We start from the raw sequence: 26,419 nt of genomic DNA, 5'->3' as shown, positions 1-26,419 counted from the left end.
TAACCCAAATCCTAGTCTAGAATCACAAAAATATACAATGATACAGCAAACAAAATCTAGTTAGAAACTCTGTGTCATCATTTACATTGGATCCTAAATCACATGGTAAGCAAATAATAATAAAGAAAAAAAAATAAAACAAAAGTATAGGAAAAAGCAGCTAGCCTACACAGAGTGTGGTATTGACTGGCATGTTGTAAAAGGAAAAAAACCAACCCACCACAGAAGTTTCTAAATGACACAGTTCATTCCAACCCATTTAACCTACACAAAATGCCGGATGCACATGAACAGCAGGATTTGCAAACAATATGGACAGCTCTGCCAGCAGTCTCACACAATCATAGTATCTGTCTCAAAACAGTTAGTCTCACAGCAATACAAATTTCAGAAGGTAAAACAAAAATGAAGTAAGATTGCACTGCTAAACATTTTCAGTTTGGTTACCTTTACCCTAGTGGTTTTAGCAAACTTATTTACTACCTATACATATTCATTTTTTAACTACTCTGATGTTATTTCCTTGATCCCCGCACCGAAATTTAGCACAGGTGGATGGATAAAGTATTTTTTCAAAATCCTACATGACTCAATGAAGCCTCTGTGCTGCCTCATCAGTCTTCCAATGCATTGCTTGGCTTCAAGATGAAAGACTTACTTCGTTCTGTTAAGAATAAGTGTATTCAAGACTCCTCACAAGAATTAATTGCCTAGACAACCTCCATTAACAATCTTAAAAATTTCAGTTTGTATATTCTACTGTTATGAATGTATACAGGTTACCAAAAGACAGAAAACACAATCTGAAAATATTCTACTTATATTAGGAAACATTTTCTTTAACAGTAGCTAAACACTTAACTTATCTATGTTGTCATGGTTTAGGCCCAGCCAGCAACTAAGCACCACATGGCCGCTTGCTCACTCTGCTGCATCCCATCCCGCAGGGAGGGATGGGAAGAAGAATCGGAAGAAAAAGGTAAAAACTCCTGGGCTGAGATAAGGACAGTTTAATAGGACAACACAAGAAGAGATGAAATAATAACAACAATAATATTAATAAATGAATGTACATGAGTGATGCACAATGCAATTGCTCACCAACTGGAATCTGGTGCTCAGTCCATTCTAGAGGTGAAATCCCTCCTCCCCAGCCAGCTGTCCCAGTTTATATACTTAGCATGACATCATATGGTCTTGAATATTTTCTTGGCTAGTTCAGGTCAGCTATCCTGGCTGTGCCCCCTCCCAGCTTCTTGTGAGAATTAACTCTATCCCAGCCAAACCAGGGATACATGTTTAGAGCCTAAGGGTAAAGAGTGTAGTCTTTTTCCTGAAAAATACTTCAACTGCAACAAGTGATACTGAATTATAGACAATGCTGCTGAGAAATACCCATGAGAAATTTTAGAATAAGATCCCTCAATTTAAAATTCTGCCTATACAAGTCAAATTTTTAAATGGATTTGCTTATTTCTGTTCTAGTTTCCTGATACAACTGTGCTTTGGTTCTGCCAAATTTTACAGCTAGAATTAATCCATCTGTATTCAGGCACACCTACCTTGTAACACTGTATTTGATTACGGCTGAACATTACTACCTTTACAGTGTTCAAGAGGTGCTGACATCTTCTGTAACTTGTTAAAGAAGAACTAGTTTGAAGATACTCTGTAGCAAGTAAAGCAAGGGAAGTATGATTCAAATGTAGGTTTAAATTGTGTCTCCATCCAGTCCTGCTACCACAGGATAAAAAAGGTTTGAGAGTGTTATAGTAAAGAGAACAAGACTAGAATCACTAACTTCTTTCTCTGTCATCAATTTTAGAAAACTGGATATATTTGGGTCCATGGCCACATGGCCCAGGATAACGGGCTCCCAAGCAGCTTCATGCTTTATTATCCTTAATGTTACCAGATAATATCTCCTATAAGGCTTGCTAATGTTGATGTACTTACTCCAGATAAAGCACAGCACAAAGAATGACAAAGCCTTTGTTTGAAAGACCTTGAGAAAACCATATATTTTAATTATGTCAGATAACCCTTCTGTGGCACCAGATACTTGAAAGTCATACTTCTCTCCAGAGCAAGCCTCAGTGAAAGAAAACTTAGAGCTCAGGATACACATCTCAAGCTCTGGTGCACAGAAGTATTTCTCCATCCATTCTTTAGATAACAGAGGCAACACAACCTCATCTTGCATTCTGAGCCAAGATGCACACACCAACTGGGTGGAAAAAGCTATACAAGTTAGGAAAAAAAGTAAACAATTACATGAAAGAATCAAATCTTTATTATTAATGAAGAGTAAGGTGTTATTACAGCTCAAGGTCACATATGGCAAAACAATCTTCAGCTAATGCCATGTCCATTAAGTACCCAGAGAATCAAAATTAAAACAGAGGTGTTCTTATTTTTTTCTTTAAAACCATTTGTAGAATTTTAATTTGCAACATGTTGAAAGATCAAGTTTCATACAGGCCCAGCAGGCTCTGTCACTCACGATCTGGAATGAGAGCAGTCAGGGGACACTGGGATCAAATGAACTCTTAATATCAGGTGAGGGAATAGGATGGTAGAACCTGCAATCTCTCTTAACTAGTGTTTATAAAGAAATCATTTAAAAAACAACACAGGAAGTCTGAGAAAAGCAACTACAATAACCATGGTGTTCCCACATACTTTGCTCAAGTCTTCATCTACCCAGCAGCATTTTAGAATAAATACAAAGAATATAACCAACCCCAAGAAAACAGTGAAAAATGGCAGTATCAGAATAAGATACATTGGGATTAGAAGGATGGGGCAATAAGAATCACAATCTGTGCAGGGAGGGAGGGAGACAGAAAGGAAAACAGAAAAATAAAAAGCTAACTTTACCAAGCAACATCTCTCTTTAGAACAACTTTCTTCCATAAAACTTGACAAAGCTAGTGTGTGTGAAAAGCAAGTATCTTTTCTAAGTTCAACAAACGTATACAGAGCTGATATTTAGTTACCTCTTCAATATCTGATAATTTTACATATGCAATACCATATCTGTTCATTTTAGAATATTATCTTCCCAAGGGAAGAGCTACTGTAATGCACTATGCATTTTTTCACCCTGAAAGTAATTAGTAAAAGAAAATCAAAGTTAAAACAAATGTTGCAAAAAAAGGCTATGTTTACAGCAAAATATATAAGAAAACAATGAAAAGATTATGCTAATAATCTCAAAAATAAGAACACTCTCAATGAAGGTCTTGAACACTGTTTTGAAAGTGAAATCAATTTTGAAATCATACACAAAAAAGTTTTGAACAAAGCACCATTAAATCTCTGCAAGGACCCTGATAATTTGTCTCTGTTTATCTGTTTGTCTCCATTTTAAATGCAGCACACATACTTCACAAGGACTCATTTCCAGAAAAGGCAAAAGTAAAACAATTATGAAAAACAACTGCATAAAAATAAATGAAACAAAGCATATAGAGTGCCAGAAAAAAAAAACCAACAAAACAACAACAACCACAAGCCACCACAAAACCAACCACCAAACCTGATATTGGGCAAAACTGATCCTAGTCTACAAAGCATACCTGAAAAAGCTAATCACAAAAGTTCTAGAACAAGGTGATACTTAATTTAGGACTCCAGACAGATAAAATCTCATACATCTTCCCAGAACAGTACTTTGAACTATTTCTTCGCCCATTTCTCTTTCCTGCCTTTCTGCAGAATGTTAAGCACAGAATCATCTAGGTTGGAAAAGACCTTGAAGATCATCCAGTCCAACCATTAACCTAGCACTGACAGTTCCTAACTACACCATATCCCTAAGCGCTAAACACAATCCTATAGGAAAGCTGGCAGCTGTTTCATAGCTATGCATCCACCTAAATTCAGCCTCATCACCAGCTTGAGCTAAGACACAAAACTTTATGAAGAGACACAGACACACACTGCCTTTAGCTTATTCTCCTAGGGTACAGGAACATAACAGAGTGTAAGATTAACAGTGGGATTTGTAAGGCCATTAACTATTGTCTCTCTCAAGAGTTCACTGGTGAAACTTGATACTACCTAAAAAGGCTGGAAGTGCTGGTGTCAAAGATTCAGATGCTAAACTTATTTGTAGTTACTAACCTGCAAGCAGAAACAATCTTTTATCAGCTCTGCTTCCTTTGCCTGTTAGCTGTAGTCAGTGCTTTGTTTCTTCTCTTCAGGGACTGGCTGAAAGACAAATTTTGACACAGTCACCCCAGATAAAAAAAAAAGAAACAGAAGTAAAATAAAATTCTGTCTATAAGTGTGAAGGCATGTAAGAAAATATTGACAACTCATCTTATCTTACAAATGCATCAGAAGCATGATATGTTCAGACATATGTCCCTAATGTACTATCATGAATGCTGCCCAGAGCTCTGGGGACATAAAACTGATAGTAGCACAAGATGAAAGATCAAGAATGTCAAGGATCATGAAAAATTAAGTTATCTTAAACTCTACCATTACTACAATTTGCTAATATGGGTATATTGGTTCTGTCATTCAAATGAAAACATTGCTCCATAGTTTACTTTCCTCTCCATAAATATTCTCTTTGGATTTCTTTGCTTCAGCTTCATATTTTAATTGTTGGGCTTTTTTCTGGACCAAGAGTCCAAGCTACCAGAACAAAAAGTCATGTGGATGCATAGCACCATATAAAATGAAAATGCATTACAAGTGGAAAATCATATTCCCTCTCCCCTCATCACACAGTCAGAAAACTAAACAGATGGCCTACTTACAGTTGACTTAGTCCTTGCTGCTTTACACGTACATTGTAAGCCACAGTTTTCCTTAAACTTTTTTTCCCTAAAAAAAAAAAGTGTTTTCCCTACACCCCATTCTCAGAGGTTATGCCTTTCCCCTTTTCAACATATTATACAAAAACTTTCCACTTTTATTTTACCTTGGAAAACATGTTTTGTTACATCAGCTCCACTCTACCTTATAGCAACGTAGTATTTCTACCCCCACTGATACTTTGTGCTATGAACTGCTTCCAGGAAATATTCACAAATAAGAAAACGCTTAGTGAAGTGGATTTTCAGGGAAGGACTTAAGCAATAGCCCATGACTTGAGTGGAGCTAGCCCCTAGTATAATTTCACAAGAGGGCCCATGCCCACAATGCAGGGAGCAGAACTGGGATGCATCCAAGCAGCAGGTTGTCTTTGTTTTTCCATACCAGAGACATGAGGCTGGGTAACCAGAAAAAAACCCACAACATTGTGTAACCTGTACATGAATCCCCAATGCTGTGTCATGGAGAATCTGGGATGAGCAGCATGACCTTTACTACCAGGACATGACTGTGCTCATGCTTTTATACATATTCACATGCTTTTACACAGTCACATACACATTCATATATGACAAAAATAAACTTAAGAGAAGAAAGAACTTTGCTGTAGCAAGACATCATGAATGTAATCATGATCTTTCACTAAAAAGGTTGGCAGTACCACTTGTAACCAATCTGGCAAACTGGAAATCGCAAGTCAGGAAAAAAGATACAGGCGTGGCTACAAATTGATTCTCAGTTGCTCTTAAACAAAATATCAGTCCTTGATTTACAGCTAAGTTTGCTTCCTAAGCTAAAAATGTCAATATCCTCTAAAAAAGGAAGAAAAAAAAAAATCAAAATAACTAAGTTAGCCTGGCTGGATGACAGCTATTGAGAAATATGATGATAGTGTAAATCACACAGGAGCAAGAGGAATTACACAGCATGACTCTAAGGGGCATAAATGAAAGAGTGGGATGAACTTAGGGAAGAGGGTGGCATAGGCTGAGCATCAGAAAACATTTTTTAACAGCAATATACAACATAAAGTAAAATATTTTTCCCCACAGAAAGGGAAGTTATTTAAGACTAAATTAGATAAAACACAAAGAAAGCATTTGTGAATTGATGAGGTCATGGATAAGAACACTTAATAAGTCCTGTCCTTCTTGCTTCTCATAATTAGGTGTCTCAGTAAGATTTCAGTATAACAATCAACCACACAGCAAAAATACATTCATTTCTTGTTGGGTTCTTGTCTTGGAAAAGTACCTTGGATTTCATCAGCATTAAGGTTAGAAGTGTCATTCACATTTAATCATCACACTGAACTATTTAAGCATTATTTGTAATTTTAATCCCCTGTTACTTATTCTCTTGCCTATTGCTGTTACACAAAATTATCTTTTTAATTCTGGATTTTTATAGCATTTTTATTTCAGGCATTTCAAAGTACTTTACCAACATCTTTCAAAATCAATATGTATATATCAGCCTTGCAGGTTGTTGATCCAGAAATTATCCCACAATTGCTGAACTGTCTAGCTGCTTAACATGATACATAATTAATAAGCAATGTGATGCCCATGAAATCTTCTGGTGTTGCACAAGGCCATGGGAAATGAGAAGATTATAACCGAAGCCAGAAAGGAAAACAAAATTCAGTGTTTCTTTCAGTTTGATGCCTGAAGCATGAGAAATCAGCAAAGGCTTAGGAGCAGTGGTAAAAACAGGTATTCCTTTACACAACCAAGTATTACAACAGAAAACCCACCACAGGTTTAGTTTTTTTCCCTATCATTACTATTCTTAGTCTTAGTTTAAACAATACACAACATTCTGCAATCCAATCTGAAAAGAGATGGGGTAACTCCCCAAACGTTACTGACAGAAGAGTTTTATTCCATTTTTTTTCTTGACATTGAACTCTTAGGAAGAATTTTCCAAAATGCACAAATAATGTAGGAGCGTAGCTGAATTTGAAACATGGAAGTTTCTCCTCCTGCTTAAAAATGTTCTCTTCTATATAGAAACCAAATAATAATTTTTTTTTAAAGTAGAGTTATTCAAAGCCTCCTTTTGATACTGTGGAAATCTTACTCATTATAAGGAATGTTTAAATTATAATTTGTTACACTTGTGACTGAAATCCCAAAATTCTTGTGATTTCTAGTCCTTTTTTTAAAGGTTCTACACAACACTGGGTAGGATCCCACTGTGTCCATCAAGAACTAAGAGCAGGGAAGAAGAGAGAGAAACCACACCACAGCAGCAGGGAAAAGTTAGCATGTTTTCACAAACTGAAAAACAATAATTAAGAGAGATGATAATATCACAAAAATCAATTACCATTCTGACCCCCAAAGAAAAATAGTGAACCTGAACATTAGTGTACCAGGAAAACAGTTACTCTCTTAAGCACTGAATGCCATGACATAAAGCTGAAATAGAGTACCACAAGGAACAATTCAGCAACGTACGACAAAACATCCAATATGTAATGGAGAATATAACAGCTGTTTCCTTTCACACCAGTCCACAGTCTCTGGAGGTATTTAATCCAAATTCACACCCACACACCCTTTTTTTTTTTAAAGCAGCTATACATTTTAAGTATTAGTAACTGTTCCAAATATCGATACTATTATATCATTCTCAAAGTGCTTATTTATCACAAGAGATGCAGGAAGGCAAGGCACGGGCCACCTTCCTTCCTCAGACCAAATGCCAAAACCAAAGACTTCTGTACCAATTAACACCCACCAATCCCCTTCAACAATGATTATATGTATCACTGCAATTAAGAAAAACATATCTCTAGCCCCAACCCTCTAAAATGTAACAATAGAACAGCACTGAGTTTTAAACCAGAGAAGTTTGGGGGTAAAAAACCCCACAAAAATCTTCTGCCCCTGTCTTGATAGGTCCTGGCTTCGTGTCTAGATTAAATTCAGGTGTGGATTCCCCCTAGAGAATGAGGCAGCAGCTAAGAAAGTGATGACTACTGCTTCTCCATACCTAGGCTCCAGTGTCAAAGGACACAACGATGGTCATTTGGGTTGTGTCGGTCCTTCAGATTTTCTGCAGGCTTACAGTGAGTCACATTCACAGAAGGCTAGAAGAAACACATGTACCCCAGTCACAGCAGAAGACATCCCCACTTACTGCAGAATGACAGAACTTTTGAGACCATAATCCATTGCTTCCAAGAATAAAATACATAAAATACCTAAGAATTTTTCTAGACAACAGCACCAATCCAACTGCACAAAGAAGTCTCTGCAAAAAATTGTTCTTCCCTCCTTGAGTATAATAAAGATTAAGGTAGGAAAGGGAGACAAGAGGAAAGTCTTTTTTCCTTTGGTATGTTTACTTTGCTTTTGATAGTACATTGCATGTGCTTACTGCTAATTCTAAACATACAAGATTTCCTTTAAGAGAAAAACATGGTTATCTAATAAAAATGTACAATTTTTTTTAAAGAATCACAAAAACTGTAAAAAAGATTCAGGAATAGATTTAGCACCTGAGGCTATTTCAAAACCGTTTACAATTACTTTACAAATGTTAAATCAATAGTGTTTTGTAAACAAAATATTCTTAATGTGCTTTGCTTTCTTCCCAATTACTCTCTCATCTTTTAGAGCTGAAGATTATAGCTTCAAAACTTTATTTCTCACAAAGAGAGCAGTTGTAAAATTAGATTAACTAACTGCCACACTCATCTACAGAATGATTTAAAATAATTTTGCTAAACTCTCCAAACTAGGTTTTGCTCTGCATCTGACAGACATCTCTTATGCTGTCTGAAGCCCATGATCAAAACAAAGGACAGGGTTGCCACTGCTGCTTTCAGGTAAAATAATAAACCTGCAGACACAAAGCAAGATTTCTGCTTTATCTGCTTTAACACGTATTAAGCACCCCAGCTGCCAACAGCTGCAAAAATGGGGGAGGACCAGTGCCTCAGACAGACTCACTTCTGGCATGGCAATCTGTGTGAACAATATGGCTTGGACTACAAGGAGAATTGGGTCACTAAAGGGCATGCTTGCTTTACATTTTTCTCTTTGGGTTTCCTGAATGCCAAAAGCTAGCCCAAAAGACCTAGTTTTGTAACTTACAGGAGAAGGCCTCAAAAGCATGATGCTTATCACAGCGCCTCATTTTTCCACAAAAATGCAACATTTCCAATAACATTTCTAGTTTTGGTTTTGATAAACAGAACATCCAAGAAATTTTCTACATCCAGAAAAATCTCTTTCTAGAAGCCTAAAAGGGCTGCTAAGATATAGCACACTTGTAAAGATGAATTTGAGATAAATCCGTGTGTGTATATACTATTTAAATCCAGAAGCACAGAATTATTTCAGTTCTATGCAGTAAACTGTAAATTGTGTCAGATGTACAACTAACACAAATAATAATACTTAAAGTACATACACATAAAATATGTGTTCAAATAGTAGCAGCAATTGAAGCACTTTCACCAGAGAGATGTAGAACGTATATAAACATCTACTACATACAAAACATACCATGAAGAAAGTAGGAACCCTGTAATGACTAGAAGTAAATCATATTATTAATAATATTTAAATACAGCTGGGTCATCATATCTGTAAGTTACAAAGTACAGTTTATTCTGCAGTGGCAGAACTTGCAGCAGAAGAGGATGCTAGGTATATGCTGTTTCCAGCAACAAAAGGATCAGGATGCCTCTGGTACAGAAAATAAAATAACTGCTTAAGTAGAGAAAGAGCCCCAGCCTCACAGCAGAGAAGAATAAAGACCAAGATTTACCAAATAAACAGGCAGAACACACTTTTTAAATAGCTCAGGTAACCTATTATGTGGACTGTATGATCCACAGGCACTGGGTACACCAATTCCTGACTGGGAACTGCCCTCTTCGAGGCCAGTTGCAACACATGTGGGTCTGGGTGTTAAATTCACCCACAGTTCAATACAGTTATTCCTTTTCTGAAAACCTGCACGAATGAGGAACCTTAAAGAAAAGCACTAGTAAAACCTATGTGGTCATTTCCAAGGGCTGTGAAGAAAATAAGAAAAATAGTAAGTAAATGGGGCTGTGGAAAAAATAAGAAAAATAGTAAGTAAATTGAGATTTCCCATTGAAAATAAAAGCAGAGAAGCAGGAAATCCTCGCAAACCTCCTTCAGAGTCTCTCACTACTTAACTTAAACAGTAGATGAGCTACACAGGTCAAGTTAGTTTAAATTACAGAACTCAAGACAGGACACTGACAGGAACAACTCACACATGACTGTCACACGTCAGGCCCCGTACACGAGCACCGGTCAGCCTTCACTGCAAACTCACATAACGATTTCGAAGCAATCACCTGTTGCTCGTTTCCAGGCCCTGTACCAATCCCACCTGGCCACCATCCCCCTCCCCATGCAAAAAACAGTCGCAACTGTACACCGCTGTCACCCACCAGTTTATTCGAACGCAGTGTTCCCCTCCCCGTTCCTTGGGCCTTGCCCACCCTGACAGCGCCCGGGCCGTTCGCGGCCGACCCGGCTGGAGCCCCGCGGGGCAGCGGCGCCCCTCCGGGGCAGGCCGAGGCTTGAGCAGTGCACTGGCGGCGGGGCTGAGGGGAGGGAGGCCCGGCGGAGCTACCGCACCTGCGGCGCCGGGCAGGGCCGGCCCGGCGGGACCGCGCGGGCCTGGGACCGGCCGCAAGCCCTCCGCGCCGAAACGCCGCCCCTCAGGGCTGCCTCCACCGGGGAAGGGCCTTTTCCGCCCCCGAGGCGCTCAGGCCGCGGCCTCGCCCCCGCCCCGGGCCTTGCGCTGGGCCCAGGCCGAGCCGCGCCGCTGCCCCCTCCGCTCCGCGGGCCGCGCCGCCACTCACCGCCAGGCCGTGCGCTCCCGCTCCCGCCGCCGCTGCGGCTGCCCCCGCCCCTGCCTGCCCGCCGCGGAGCCGCGCAGAGGGGCCGGCGCGGGTGACGGGAGGCGGCTCCGGGGGCCGGCGCGGCCCCGGGCGCTGCGGGCGGGGAAAGGGGCCTCGCCGCGGGAAGGACCCGTCTGGTGTCGGCAACATGGCAGCGTCCAGCCGGGCCCAGGTGCTGCGGTTGTACCGGGCCCTGCTGCGGGAGAGCCAGTGCTTCGGCAGCTACAACTACAGGTGCGCTGCCGGTCCGGGCGGGCGGGGAGGGGCTCCGGGGCGGGCAGTTGCCCCGGCCCCGCTTCGCCCCGCGAAGGCGTGCGAGTAACGGCGGGGAGGGGGGGGGGGACGGGTGCCGGCCTTGGTTGGGGCTGGGCGGGGGCTGCCTGAGGAGCCCGTTTTTAGTGGGCGCAGGGGAGCTGTGACGTCCGGCGACCCCGCGGGGGAGCGGGCGGCCGCCCAGGCCCAGCCGTGCCCTGCGGGTCGCAGCGAGAGTGGGCCCGGCCGCGGCGTCCTGCCCGGGCCTGGGCCTGGGCCTGGGCATGGGCCGGGGAGCGACTCGGGGCGCAGGGGAGGGTCAGCCCCCGGCCCCTGGGCCTGGCCGCGGGCTGCCTCAAAAGCACCAGGTTATGGGCCCTTCCTGCTGTAGGAAGAAGGGACAAGACAGATTGTCCCAGGCTGAAAAAGCTCGTGTCTGGTGTGGATGTTGCCCTGCTCCTGGCAGAGGAGAGCCGGGGCCAGGTTGCAGCCCTGGCTGGGCTGGAGGAGCCTGGCTTCCCTGGCAAACCCTGTCACCATGTGCTGTGCCCAAGCTCAGGATGCTGTGTGTGATGAGAGAGCAGGATTCAATCCTCCTGCTGCACAGGATGCCGTGCTGCGTGGCTGGCTGGCTGCCTTCTCTGGCTGTTTGTGAAAGACATGCACCGGTTTCTGGCAAAGGGTATGCCTGTCGGCCTGCTACAGGCATATGCCTGATCTCCACTGGGTATCTGCTGCATTCACAAGGGGTGCTCCCCACCAGCAGTGGCAAAATTGTATTACCCTCTGGTAGCATATTCACTTTACCCCTCAGTTCGACTACGGGCAGAGACATGTGAGCTACCTTTGCAGTGAATCATCTCCAGCCTGGCGAGAATTGGGAACAGAAGCCTTTGAACTTGGATAACCATGGTGAGCTCTGTGGTCTTCATAGCGCAAGTACTCCCCAAACCTCATGTGTGAGGGAGTGCCCTGAGAAGAAAGGCTGTGGGGCTGAAACCGAGCTGGAGCTGACTCCACATAGCAGCGTGTGTGTGCATCATGTTCCCCTCCTTCTTTAGTTCCACTGTTCTCAAGGCTTCCCCCTGCCTTTCATTGACCTGAGTATCCCAGCTTGCCGTTATTCTGACTAACAAAGGGAGGATTGTATGTAACAGGAATGGCTTGAAGCCCATGAGATGTGCAGTTGGTGAACAGTTGAATGTAGATCAGTCCACAGCAAGCCAGCACCACCTCACAGTGGTGGCACCAGCCTCACAGACCACCAGTAGCCCTGCCTCTGCCCAGCCCCTTGCTGATGGCGCACAGGGGACTTGGGAAATTGTTGTCATCCCCGACTATAAACCATAGTCGGATCCCAACTGCCCTCCCCAGGTCCCCCAGAATTAAGTATGTACCTGAGGGATCTTGGCTATATGGAGATTTTGGCATGCAAGGCTAACTATCACACAACAGTAAGTGCACTGGGGAGTTTTCTGCTTAACACAATGTAAAACTTTTTGTTCTGTTTCTTTTAGTGTTTTTATACTAGCAAATTTTAAAGGATAGAAATCATAGGATATGTGTTTACCTTGGATATCTGAGTTTTTGACACCATATCACAGTGCAAGTTTTACCTTTCCTTGAGGGAAGGATCTCAGGTTTTGATGGGCCTGTCCTTAGATACTATAAAATCAGCAGCTATATAAAATCTTGTGATGTATACACATTTGTGAGCACTAAAAGCAATAGCAGTTTGTAGCAAGAAACTATCAGCAATTATTACATGTAGACACCTGTGGGGACCACAACAACAATTCTGCCTTGGAGTTTATGCCGCACCCATAGATGAAATGGACACCCCGTTAGGTTCTTCCGTGCCAAGATAAGCAGTCCTGGCATGTCCTCAGGGCTGCCATAATGTGATACGGTAATACCCTGGAGTAAACCTAATGCCTTTGTAAGAACCAACTTCTAGCAAAGTAGAAAGTATTACAGATTAATCTTATCGATTCATGATTTCAGTTATAGAACTTCAGAATGTTTTATTATCGTAAAGAGTGCATATTTGTAAGTGTGTGTTTGGAGTATGATCAGCTGGTTATTGTCTCCTCCTTGTCTCCTTTGGTTGCTGTGCTTTTTCTCTTAAACCTGTACATATGGATTGTGATGGAAAATTAGATGTTTTTGTTTTGTGGCTTTCCTAGTAAATATATTCCATACATCATCTGGTATTACCAAATCTTCTTCTACCACCCAAAAGAACTTTTAGTACTGTAAATGTGGAGAATAACGTTCATGTCTTAAAGTAACTGAGGTCACCACTGACAGTGTTCAGAGTAACAACACATAGGGGCATCTCCAGAGTTCTGCAGTAAATATTATGGAGTGTTTGCAGGCCCAGATGTGGAGGCCAGGTTTTAACAGCAGGAAGAGAGAATTTAGTAGACTGTAAGTAATTTCATGTCTGCCCTATTACCGATGCAGACAGTCTGAGGAAGGGTGATTTGTACTGGAGGAAAATCAGAATGCAAATGGGAGATATTAGGGTTTGAGTCAAAAAGGTGGTTCTTAATGAGCCTACTGTTTTCTTCTGCTTGGTTAACAAAAGTAGATACTCTGACAGTTTAAAAAATGTCAGTTTACGGTCTCAATTAAATTGATTTAAGGGTTAATTTCTAAATAGAATTTCATTTGTGATTGAACAATGGCTTTCTGTTGTGTCTCTTTTTGGTACAGAAAACAAAAGGATTTGTAAACTTGTGAAAACTGTTAAAATACATCTGGTTGCAAACAAGGATAATCTGAACTTTAAAAGTTTAACATGACTGAAGCTCAGTGGTCAAAACCCATAGGAACCTAGGGGAAGAGGGTTTTCTCTAGAAGAGTAGCGCAGGACTGAGGCAGGTCAACCTGAGAGATTTTGACATCTCTGTTTTTGAAAGTTTTCATAACAGGTCTAACTGAACAGTACCACGGCTGACCTGACTTTCTTGTGGGTAGGCCTGCTTCAAGTGGGAAATTGGCTTGGATAAGCTCCAGACATTCTAGCTAACCGACATTACTATGATTTTAAGGTTCCCAGCCTTCCTATGGCCTATGAAGATACTAATGCTGGCTAAAAAGTTCTGGGAAACATCATATGACATGCTTCCAGCTGGTGTCCTTTCTAATTCTTTATTTCAGTTATCCATTATCTTCTCTGTTAACTGGTGGATGTTGCATATTTGTTTATAAATACGTTTTTTTCTTGTCTGTGTAAATTACATTTTAATGGAATTTAATTTTTCTATTAGAATGGACAATATTCTTTGATTAATTAAACTACTGAATACAGAAGAATCAGGGAAGGAGATTTGTCAAAACAGGTTTTGCATTGGAAACATGTTAATTGAATGCATGCAGTTTCATAAGACATGTCCTTCAAGATTTTAGAACTAGTAAGTCTGTTTTTAGGAAATCTCTGCTAACCTAAGAACAAAACCAAGCAAAATAAGTTATACTGTTTTTTCAGCACCAATTGTTTTTCTGGCTTTGAACGACATAGTTGTTGATCTGATTTTAGGGAGTCATAGACCCATAGAACAGCCCAGGTTGGAAGGCCCCCCAAAGATCATCTGGACCAACCTTTTCTGGGAAAGGGAGCCTCCATGTATCTATCACCATGTCCAGCTGTGTCTTGAAAATCTCCAGGAATCGGGACTCTACCACGTCCCTGGGGAGGTTGTTCCGGTGGTTGATTGTTCTCACTGTAAAAAATTTCTTATGTCCAGATAAAACTTCTTCCAGTGCAACTTGTACCCACTGCCCCTTATCCTCTCCATCTGGCTCCTTGTGAAGAGAGAACCTCCATCTTCTTTGTAGCTGCCCTTTAAGTATCAGAAAGCTGTGATAAGATCTCCCCCCCTGAGCTGCCTCTTCTCTGGGTAGAAAAGACCTAACTCCTTCAGTCTTTCCTCATAGGGCAGGTTCTCCAGCCCTTTGATCATTTTTGTGGCCCTCCTTTGGACTTCTCCAGTCTGTCCACATCTTTTTTGGATCATGGGGACCAGAACTGGTCACAGTACTCCAGGTGCAGCCTGACAAGCACTGAGCAGAGTGGAATGATCACATCTGTCTCTGCTAGTAATGCCCCTGCAGATGCAGCCCAGGATCTGATTTGCCTTCGTTGCTGCAGTGGGATGCTGCTGTCTCACGTTCAGTTTGTTCTCCACCAGGTCTCTTTTTTGGCGAGGCTGTTCTCCAAACACATAGATCCTAGCCTGTGCTGGGCTCTTTGACTGTGTCCTCCCACATGCAGGACCTTCCACTTGTTTCTGGTAAATGTCATACAGAATTTGATTTAGTCTGTCTCTGAATGATTTTATCAACATGTAGACAATCTTCATTTCAAAAATCCCAAGGTGTTTATGATAAATGTGGCTTTTTTGTTTTGAATGAAAGTTTAGGAAGTAAAAATTTAGGGATTCCACTAGATAGGTCAGAACATGTTCTTAAGATGTATTTAGTTTTGTGGCATTAAAGCTGTTCTCAATAAAAAAGTTTGTGATTCCTGTGGTTTTGTACTAAGCTTAATATCTGAATTTAATGTAAAAGTTTGGTGAGATGAAGTTTTAATATTAGGACATGTTTCTACAGTTTGAGGTCTTCTGCATGTATGAAATCAGTAAAGAACAATGATCATCACTCAAATAAAATGTTTGTTTTTTCTTCATGGCAATGAGTTGCTACTTCTTTAAGTCCAGATGGGTCTGAAAAAAAAAAAGTCTTGTTCGTAGTCAGTATCATTAAATTTGGCACGAATGGCTGCGTATCCTGTATGTGTAGAGGGGTAACTCTTACTGATATGCATAAAAAATAAGCTGATCTGTGTTTAAGAAGAAATTTCAGCTGTTGATCATTGCTGTGTATGCAAGATTTAGTCTGCTTCTTGCAAATAGGAAAATGGAAGGAACTGTGTCAGATGCCAGCTGTTATTATGTAAAGTTTGATTGTGACTCCTGATTAAACACAAAAATAAACAAAGAGCCATCCTTGAACATTTGGACGAGGGGTCTTGTTTAGCATTGTACCATTTCTCATTGTTTCTGTTGCTGTTCCACTAATGTCAGTCTTTTCCATTTTGAGAATTCTTGCTAACTGCTACCAGATTAAAACCTTGCTCAAATAGTGAGTGTGCTGATCAACTTTCTATGCTAAGGTGAGGAACTGGGACATAGCAGTATATTGGCATACGCTTTGTTATTTTAATTTTTCTGCATGCATAATGGCAAGATTCTTAGATACTGTACTCCGGAGAAAGATGTGAAACTGCTATAGGATACTCTTTGAGCATAAATTTGACACAAGATACTAAAAAAAGAAGAAATTCTAAATGTGTTCATCTTCTCATTTCCTAGATGGTATTCCAATTCTTTATTTTTTAAGAAGCAACATAAAAAAATCATGTCATGTCTCTATTAAATCGTACCTCAGCTTTCTGCCTTCTTTTTTTTTATCTATCTTCCAGGTGTTTATGTTTTTTTTACAGGATCATTTTATTGCCATCTATCGTGTCAGAGTTGTTTGAGAGTTGTTGTTATTTGTTTGAGAATGAATGCAACCTTTTTTCTTCCTCCTTGGCAGCTGGGCACAGATGCTGCATCTAGTCCCTTAATACCTTGTGTCACTTGGAATGAGATGGACTTTTGGTGGAGCATCAATGCAAAGTCAGTATATTGCGTTTGTGCCTTGATTCCATTCTTACATATAGGACCTGGAAGGTTTCTTACATGCTGCAACTTAATTCGATGTATAGGACCTTTGTGGGTCCTCTTGCAGCATGCCTGATGTAGAAACTTATACAGGTGGTTATATGAGGTGAAATCATTGTCTTCAGAAGAAATCTCTTGTTGTCTATTTAATAGACTAACTTTCCTCACGTTGCTTTGCCTGTCAGTCTAGCCTATAGTCTATTCCTTTGGGAAAAAGGGCTACCCAGATCTGATCAAGTAGGTTGGTTTGGCAGGCTGCAAGGGCTTTCTGTGCATGGGCTGTAGGCTGAGGGGTTTATGGTCTTGGATTTCAGCAAAGGCTCCTTCTGGCCACACCAAATGAGCCCATGCAAAGGAGGGGAGCTGCTCAGAGGGTGCCTTCTCCTACTGCTGTAACAGTAGGAAGAAAGACGTCCAGGAGTAAGTTGTTATTGCTATAGCAATTCTGACTGTGCGCTTCTGCATGGTGCCTCTCTCAATGGTTCCTGATACTGGGGAAGGAGCAGGCTCTGGGAATAGTCAGATAGATAAACATGAGCACCAATTCATGAAAGTGTCTGGATTTTTTCCATGAGTATAGGTTGAGTTGACCTGGACTTTCATGATGACCTGTTCTTTCAAGGGGGCATAAAGCTTTTAAGATTCTGCTAACAGCTCTTTCAACAAAATAGTTCACGACAAATAAAATCTTTTAAAAATACACTTTTTCAGAAATCGTTTTTTTTATCTTCTTCCCAACATACCTTATTTGGTCACTTTAATTGAAAAATCTTTCTTTGCTTTAAGGCCCTAGTATATAGCATCTGATCACTGGTTCTTTTTGCACTTCTGTCACTCAGGTAATTTAACAACTGTGTTAAAATTTTACATGTGACAGTTATCCAAGCTGAATAAGCCTTTTTCTCACTGGTTATCCAAATGAAGTTTGTGATTGACAAGATCTGCCAGCAGATTGTCAGATCTTGGTGTCATGCTTCTGCATGTTAGGGAGGAAAAAAAACCCTAAATGGTGATTTAAAAAAAAAAAAAAATCCAAAACAAAAACAATAATGAGAAAACAGAGACGTGTCCTGGGTACAGGGTGTTTATCATCCTGAACTGTTGCAAATGCCTGTTTTGGCCTGGCAGCTGTGTGACCTGAAATCATGGGAAAACAGGCACTGCATGTGCACAAAACAGATCAGTTTTGTAGAGCATTCACACAGATTTAACCGATTAAGGTTAACCTTATCAGTATTGATTTCTTTGGACAGTTAAATTTTGGCTGTTATTTCAGTGACCACATACCATGAAGGTATTTTGCTGTTGTGTTACTTTAGGTTCTTTTATGTATATTGCCTTATTCTATCAGAACCATGTATGCTTGAATAGAGATGCTGGCACTTTTAGAGACCTGGATGGTGCTCAATCCACTGATTAGGATGGGAACTGTGAAGAGGACTGAGATGATTATACTCTGAATTGTAGTAAAACATGGAAATGCATGCTCTTTGGGGGAAAATCTAGAGGTGTAAGAACATGATTTTGCATTGTCAGACTTTGAGTCTGACAGTATTCAAGTATTTCTATTTGACTTCAGTATTCTATATATAAAATATTTTGGAAAGACAACTAAAGCATTCTGTTCCAAAAATGTCAAAACAACCATTTGATACCATCAGAACATATTTCTATGAAAAGAAATTTTAAACCAAATGGAAACAATTTTGCCAAATATTTTGATATTTTTTTTTTATAGTAACATTTCCCAACTGAAAATCATTCCATCAAAGTTCTGTTGATCATATTCATTAAGAGTTGCCTTCTTGGATTTAAAGGTGCAACAGTAATTGTCATTTTCCAAATACTTTCACTTTATCCTTGTAAAATTATGCTCTTCCTAGACAATAAATACCCATTGGTTTTCATGTAATTTTCATGACTTCCTTTTTTTTTTTGGCAGAGTTTTGAATAGTAATAACTTGGAGGGAGAGTTTGTAGCACATACATGGCATACAGAGTTCTGGAAAAGCTGAAGTTTTATAGTCGGAAGACACATGAGTGGGGGCTTCCTCAAAAGACTGATTAATGGATTTTGTTATTTTAGTAAAGGCACCCAAATTGAGTTAATCTGATGTGATTGTTATTTAAGACATTATTTGTGTTCTTTGTATAGCACAGTAGAACAAGGACGTTTTTCTTTTTATGTAAGATTTAATTACCAGTAGAATTTGTTTGAGAACTAACGAGAGTAATAGAAAAATTACTGCCTCTGGCAGTGATTCATGCCAGTAGACATATGCATATGATTTCTGGTAAATTAAAAACATTTTGTAATGTAGTAATAGTTTTTTAAGTATTGAGATGCTGTCCTAGCATACCTCCTCCTTTTCTTACTCTTGTATGTGTGCTCAAGCATGTCCAGAGGAGGCCATGAAGATGATCAGGGGCTGGAGCACCTCCTGTGTGAGGACAGGCTGAGAGAGTTGGGGTTGTTCAGCTCAGAGAAGGCTTTGGGGAGACCTTATAGCAACCTTCCAGTACTTAAAGGGGACTACAGGGAAGATGGGGAGGGACTCTTTATCAGGGAGTGTAGGACTGAAAGGGTTGATTTAGATTAGATATAAGAAAGAAATTATTTTCTGTGAGGGTGGTGAGACACTGGAACAGGTTGTATGGAGAAGCTGTGGCTGCCCCCTCCCTGGCAGTGTTCAAGGCCAGGTTGGACGGGGCTTTGAGCAGCCTGGTCTAGTGGAGGGTGTCCCTGCCCATGGCAGGGGGGCTGGAACTGGATGATGTTTAAGGTCCCTTCCAACCCAAACCTTTCTATGATTCTGTGATTTAATATTTAGTTCACTGTATCCATCTGTATGTTGCCCATGATGGAAAGATGCTGATTACCTAACATTGACTTATTCAAGATACAGTAGATACAGGCTATTATTTCAAGTAATCATTAGAAGATCGACATTCTGGGTTTTTAAAAAATCAATGTAATTTTGCAAAAAAAAATAGAAACTGCAGTCGATCTGGCAATGTTTAGAACCACTTGCTGCATCAGCCAATAGCAAGGATGCTGTCTGAACTACTTCTTTGATAAAGCTGTTCCCATGGTTTTTTGGGTTCTGACCAAGAAAGTACAGTCCTAGATTTTACATGGTTTTCCAAGAAAAATGAGCATGAAAACAAAACTTTCTTGATTGTTTTCTTGCAATGTGTGAATACTCAGGCCAGCTATTGGACAAATGTTTTGTGCAGAACTTGGTACAGATGATGTCCTCAGTGAGGAATATTTTTGGGGGTTCTGCTTGTTGTCATAGTTCTTTCTCAAGAACGAAGATGCCGCAAGTCATTCACACAATATTTTGGCTAGCATGGCATTATGGAAAATGGCCTTTTTCCCTCAGATTTTTTCTACTTTTAATTTTATTCTGTTCCTTTTCACCTGAACTTTGTATAAAATTCTAACATTTTTCTCAGGCTGCATCGTACAACTGAATATTTAATATGATAAATTAATATGATAAGTGAAAGAATTCAGTTGTATTCAGATGCTGTCTTCCTTAACAGAATGTGTATGAAATAAAATCTTTAAATTATTCTTCAGGAAAATTTGAAATTCCTGTGCTGTGAATGGCTAAATGCCAGGCTTGGCTAATATTCAGAGACTCATAATACTTAGGACTAGACTTTTCTTCAGCATCATGTTTGTTACAAAGTCTTGGGAAAAGCTGCTGCTTAGATATATTTTTCTAACTTTTAAAATAAGTAGCAATTGGTTAAATCACGTTTAAATCTTCTAAAGAAAAGAAGCCTATGCTTCTATGTGTGTGTATGAATGTATTGGTATCAGGATGTCAGGAATTCACTTCTGCTTCATCCCAGTAATCCTTTTTCAAAAATCCCTCTTTAAAGCAAGCTGTGAAGCTATTGTGAAAGCCAGAAGTATAATAGTTGTGTTAGTGTTATTACAAATTAATCTTCATTGAATTGCAGACCTTTTTTTTTTCTTTTTGAACTTGATAGCATTTAGATCAAACAGTGTTTAACTTAAATTTAGAAAATGCTGATTTGTAAATTGACACAATTAACTGCATTTTTTAATATACTTTGCAAGAAACTAGTATTTATTTAAATACAGCTCCATTTATATCAAACCAGCGTGAGATTAAAAATTTCTTGTGGGATTCTCAATATAACAGAATCTCCACAAACTTCATTGCCAGGCCTTGACAGTCCTTCTCAGTCTGCTTGTGTGGGATACCCTTGTCTGGAAATATTAAAGCCCTGTTTCTAAATCATTACCTTGTATAAAAGTAAGATTGTCTTATTATAGCTGTCAGAGAAAGTATGTGTTTAAGGAAAAAAAAAATCTCTCCCTAAAATTACAATCAGTTCTAATATATTTGCAATAATCACTAATCCATTCTTGTATTGAAGCTTATATAATTCAATTTAGTTCTGTGACTTTAAGTGCCTGTGAGAATAGTCTATTGTATCCTGTGAGGTCAGTCTTTACAGAGTTGTCTTCATCTTTCTCTTGCACAGCATGTATTTCTGCTAACTAGTATTTGCTTGTGGAATACATGGTAATTTTGCTTGGTAGTATTTAATTACTGGCATTGGCTTTCTCCAACAAACATACAGATATCACTATGCTCAGTTGCAGTTACAGGCAGGTGTAAACTTCTGATCATCGTTTTCATAAGCAGGAGAAATGTGGATACAAGTTTCTTCAGAGCCTTGGTGTTGGAGAGAATCAGTTTATCTTGTGGATAGCTGCTGTTGATGGTTACATGTTCAGTGAATGTTAAACACTTTTCTGCAGGCTATGTTAGAATAGCTGTGAAAGTTTTAAGGGAGGGGGGAGGAGGGGGGAGTTCAGAAGCCATCATTTATTTGCATTGTTAATCACAGCTAAGAACAGGGAAACGGAGAGTGGAAGGGGCTAGGTTCAAGCAATCACATTTTGTCAAGTTTTGGATTGAATCACTAATGGAATTCTTCATAAATTCATTTATTCATCAAAATGTGCCTCCCCTTATAATCAGTGTTTTTATTTATTTAAATAACATCAGGCTGCTTCCTTCTTAGGAAAATGCTTTAAAGTCACTACAGCTCAAATTAAGTGCTTAAGACATAGTAGAAACTGCAGTATGTCCTCGGAGTTTATAGCTTGAATTATGTTCTGGATGTCAAGTAGAAGGGCGTTGTGTTGCCTTGAAACTAACCTGCTAAGTTCCAGAAAACATCTCTGACTCATCTAAAATATCACAGCATTTTTTTAGTCCAATAGATTGTCAAATAGGTTTTCAAATTAATGGTCTTTCTATGTAAACTAGTTTTGAAGGGAGTAACATTTATTGATTGATTTAAGCAGTTTTATCACTGTCTAAAGTAAATTAGATGTCTCACTCATAATGCTTTTTCCTGACCTGACTAATTTACCATATGAAAATAAATGTTCAAGTGTTTTGTTTACAAAACAATAAGAAATTTATTTCATGTAGACCTCTAAATAGCTTTCCTGATTTCCAGAGCTACTGAGCACATTTTTTACTAAATTTGTTGATTTATTATTTTCAGTCTATAATTTATACGAAAAATTGCTGGCTGTTATTTGCAGATTTTCCATGTGAAGGTGAATATTTATCAAACTGATGGTGGCACCTTTATCATCAGCATCTGAAAGCAATGAAAACATAGGATGAACGTAATTCCTGCCAGCTATGGAGATGCGGTGTTGGGCAACCAAGTATACTACACTTACATACTGACACAGAACTGCTTGTTCTGTGAACTAGTGGCAGTACTTACCAACCTATCTGGATTTTGAGGCTTGACTGTGGGGTTTTATGTCCCAATAATTTGTTGGAATCCTTGAAGGAGAAATTCTCTATCAGTGGAAGTTATTGCAACAATTAGCTAGGGACTTCTTCTGCAACTTCTGTGGGTAATTTATTACAAGATTGGAAACCTTATCTGCTACTCTGGGTAATGGAAGGTCATGTTGTGTGTCAAAGGGAAAGTAATCTACCCTGATAATAAAACATTATACTGAAAACACTGTTATGATAATAGACCACTCTTCATACCTCTTTTCCTCTCCTAATGTCACACGTGGTAACCTTAGCCAGTGCTCGTCTGAGTTACTGAGTTTTAAGCCAGATGTTAATTCCACATTTAGAGTAGTTGTTATCTCCTTACAGCCATGTGCTTATGGGAGGGAAAGGAGTTGGTGTTTGCTGTATGAGCTTTTTTCTTAATCACAAATAAAGAACGAAAAGTGCTGCCATCACTCATGTGAGTGAATATTTTCTTGTGACTTTTCATTAGCTATTAAGTATTATCTGGGGTTTTTCATAACACATTTTTGGCTTGAAATGCAGAACCTTTTGTGATACATAAATGTACCAGTCTGAACTTACTCTCATTCAATAGAATACATACATAGATATAGAAATAGAATAAGAGGATTGTTTTTTCTTCTTAGTGTGTCTAAGAGCGTTAAAGAGTTTGACTGGAAAACTGTTTAAAAATTACTGACCTTTCCCTTAGCTTTATCTTCACCTTTAAATGTTAACATCTGAACTTAACATACTTGGTCTTGACTAGGTTAAAACCCAATACTTTGTCGATGTTTCTCTTCTTGGAGAAAGAAAATTGATCTCTCTCTTTGTCTCTTTGTCTACCTGAATGTTTCTGATCTCCGGTCCTGTGGTTAGACTAAGCTGCTTCAATGCACAGAAGGTCTGTTGGCACATTTATTGAATGACTTGTGTTCACTGGACAAACATAGCTTATGTTTTATATTTAATCTCATTTTTCTGTCTGATATTAAATGATATATTGTCTGGTCAGATCAAAGTATTGCACTGTATGCTGGGATCTACAGTTTGGAGAGTAAGAGTGTATGCACTGCAATTTTAGAGGTGGAGGCCATACACAGCTCAGAAGAAATATTTGTGAAGACCTCCATATCCTGTAACTAATTAAATAGAAAAAATACAGAAGGAAGGATCTAGTTCACTTGACTTTCTGTGCCTTAGGTAGCATTCATAGTGCACAAAACAAGCTGCATTTATTTTTTTTGGAGCCTCTGGTAACATAATCACAGTAGTCTGTATCTGAGCTTCCTGAAGCATTTCTTGTATTGTCCAAAGGCACTCTATTTACAATCCTAAATGTCTAAAAATAATATTCAGTACTCTGTTGTATGCACAGAGTAGGATGGTGGGTTTGTTATGCATTCCAAATTGATTTTTTTTTTTTAGGCTCTAGGTTTGACTAATAAGCTTTGCATATATTATAATTTTCTGTGCTGCTGAGTATTCCATTGTAATTTCAAATATCTATCATTGTTGTCAAAACTGATGTTTTAAATTTGCTAAACTAAACATGTAGTGCTTGGCTCAATGACCTTCCCTCATTTATAGCAGTATGGTGATGGGAGGTGCAGTGGGGGATGTTTCTCACTGCTGACTGAGTTATAAGAAACAAAGGTTTTCGGATAAGCTGTAAAGCTGATAGAAATGGATGAGAGGATAAAGTTTGGAGAATTACTTCAATATTCCAAGTCCTGTAACGTCTAGTGTGTTGTCTATAAACAGACAGAACAACGGTCTGTTACTTCTTGTGGGTTGTTTAATAAATTAGTTACGGTTTACTGCTGTCTTCATGATGAGATGACTGGATCCTATCTAATTTCAATGTAGGGTGTTTTTACTAGATTCATTTTGGACATATGATGCTTAAAATCTTTCTCAAAAAGTGCAGATTTACTTGAGCAAAAATCAAGAGGCAGAATTAATCATCTTTATTACTAGAATCCATGAATCACTTTTGCAAAATAAAAGTTTGTTTGGAGAATGTTCTGTACGCTCAAGATTACTAGCCTGTCAAAATGACCAACAAAGCTTCACCTCGCATAGCCTTCAGAGAACTGTTTCTTGAAGTCTTTTCTAGGTCAAAATATCCCACTTAATATTTTAAAACTGTATGCTGTCAATGCATTTCTGATATTTGATCCCTTTTCTCCTAAGGAATTGGCATTTTTATCATTTCCATATTAAAAGAATAATATGAGGACTGTAACTAGATATTTATTAAATGTAAATCTTTAGTTTCAGAAATAATGCTGTGCTTCAGAAATGTCCTATCAAAATCTCATCATGATCCACACTAACCAGACTGCAGTCCAAGAAGTTAGAATACCCTACAGCTCTTTGCCTTGTTGCTTAAAAAAACCTAAGCACTGTTGCTTCATCAGAGACAAATAATTTTCCGTTGACAAGTGGGAAATAGTTGCATCCTGCAAGGCTGCTTAGCACCCAGTGGGTTTCTAAATGAACAGTTATAGTCTCCACGAGGTGCAATACAGAATTGTCTAGGTTAGAAAAGACCTTGAAGATCATCCAGTCCAACCATTGACCTAACATTGACAGATCCCAACTACACACCACATCCCTCAGCACTATGTTGACCCAACTCTTAAACACCTCCAGGGATGGGGACTCCACCACCTCCAGGGATGGGGACTCCAACACCTCCCTGGGCAGCCCCTTCCAACGCCTAACAACCCCTTCTGGAAAGAAATGCTTCCTAATATCTAGTCTAAACTTTCCCTGGCGCAACTTGAGGCCATTCCTTCTTGTCCTGTCACTTATTACTAGGTTAAAGAGACTCATCCCCAGTTCTCTGCAACCTCCTTTCAGGGAGCTGTAGAGGGCGATGAGGTCTCCCCTCAGCCTCCTCTTCTCCAGACTAAACACCCCCAGTTCCCTCAGCCGCTCCTCGTACGACCTGTGCTCCAGACCCTGCACCAGCTCCGATGCCCTTCTTTGGACACACTTGAGTAATTCAATGTCCTTTTTGTAGTGAGGGGCCCAAAACTGAACACAGGAATCAAGGTGCGGCCTCACCAGCGCCAAGTACAGGGGTCAGATCCCTTCCCTGTCCCTGCTGGCCACGCTATTGCTGACACAAGCCAGGATGCCATTGGCCTTCTTGGCCCCCTGGGCACACTGCTGGCTCCTGTTCAGCTGGCTGTCAATCAACCCCCCCAGGTCCCTCTCTGACTGGCAGCTCTCCAGCCACTCCTCCCCAAGCCTGTAGCTGCTGGGGGTTGTTGTGGCCCAAGGGCAGCCCCTGGCATTTGGCCTTATGGAAACTCCTCCAGTTGGCCTCAGCCCATGGCTCCAGCCTGTCCAGGTCTCTCTGCAGAGCCTCCCTACCCTCGAGCAGATCAACACGCCCACCCAACTTGGTGTCATCTGCAAACTGACTGAGGGTGCACTCGATCCCCTCGTCTCGATCATCAATAAAGATGTTAAACAGGAGTGGCCCCAAAATCAAGCCCTGGGGGACACCACTCGTGACCGGCCGCCAACCAGATTTAACTCCGTTCACCACAACTCTTTGGGTCCGGCCATTTTTTTACCCAGCAAAGCATGTGCCCATCCAAGCCACGAGCAGCCAGTTTCACCAGGAGGATGCTGTGGGAAACGGTGTCAAAGGTCTTACTAAAGTCAAGGTAAACAACATCCACAACCTTTTCCTCATCCGATAAGCAGCTTGCCCTGTCGTAGAAGGAGATAAACCCATGCTGACTGGACCTGATCGTCTGGTTGTCCTGCATGTGTTGTATGATCACAAGCTAAGCTACATCTGTTCTTAGGATGGAAGGTAACCCCTAGCCATGCTGAAGAGAGAAAATCTGGCCACT

General features: G+C 40.2%; 2 protein-coding genes across 7 annotated transcripts in view; one reads left to right on the top strand and one right to left on the bottom strand.

Annotated features, from left to right (window-relative positions):
* The window catches only part of FARS2 (phenylalanyl-tRNA synthetase 2, mitochondrial), a 258,093-nt gene extending 247,288 nt beyond the window's left edge, over positions 1-10,805 (bottom strand). For 3 of the 6 annotated variants that reach the window (XM_074899631.1, XM_074899626.1, XM_074899629.1), the window contains exons 1-2: positions 10,694-10,805; positions 4,129-4,215 (exon numbers count right to left, since the gene is read on the bottom strand). The gene's annotated coding sequence lies outside the window, so the exon portion shown is untranslated. The other 3 variants (XM_074899627.1, XM_074899630.1, XM_074899628.1) reach the window with 2 other exon arrangements.
* LYRM4 (LYR motif containing 4) overlaps positions 10,745-26,419 on the top strand; it is a 107,889-nt gene continuing 92,214 nt past the window's right edge. The window contains exon 1 of the mRNA XM_074899633.1: positions 10,745-10,966. Coding sequence (XP_074755734.1) covers positions 10,881-10,966 — 86 coding nt within the window. The 5' untranslated portion in view covers positions 10,745-10,880. The remainder of the gene's footprint in view (positions 10,967-26,419) is intronic.

This window comes from Athene noctua, chromosome 2 (assembly GCF_965140245.1).
Source record: "Athene noctua chromosome 2, bAthNoc1.hap1.1, whole genome shotgun sequence".
NCBI lineage: Eukaryota > Metazoa > Chordata > Aves > Strigiformes > Strigidae > Athene > Athene noctua.
Note: the sequence above shows the minus strand (reverse complement) of the source record. Positions and strands in the feature narration are given on the sequence as shown.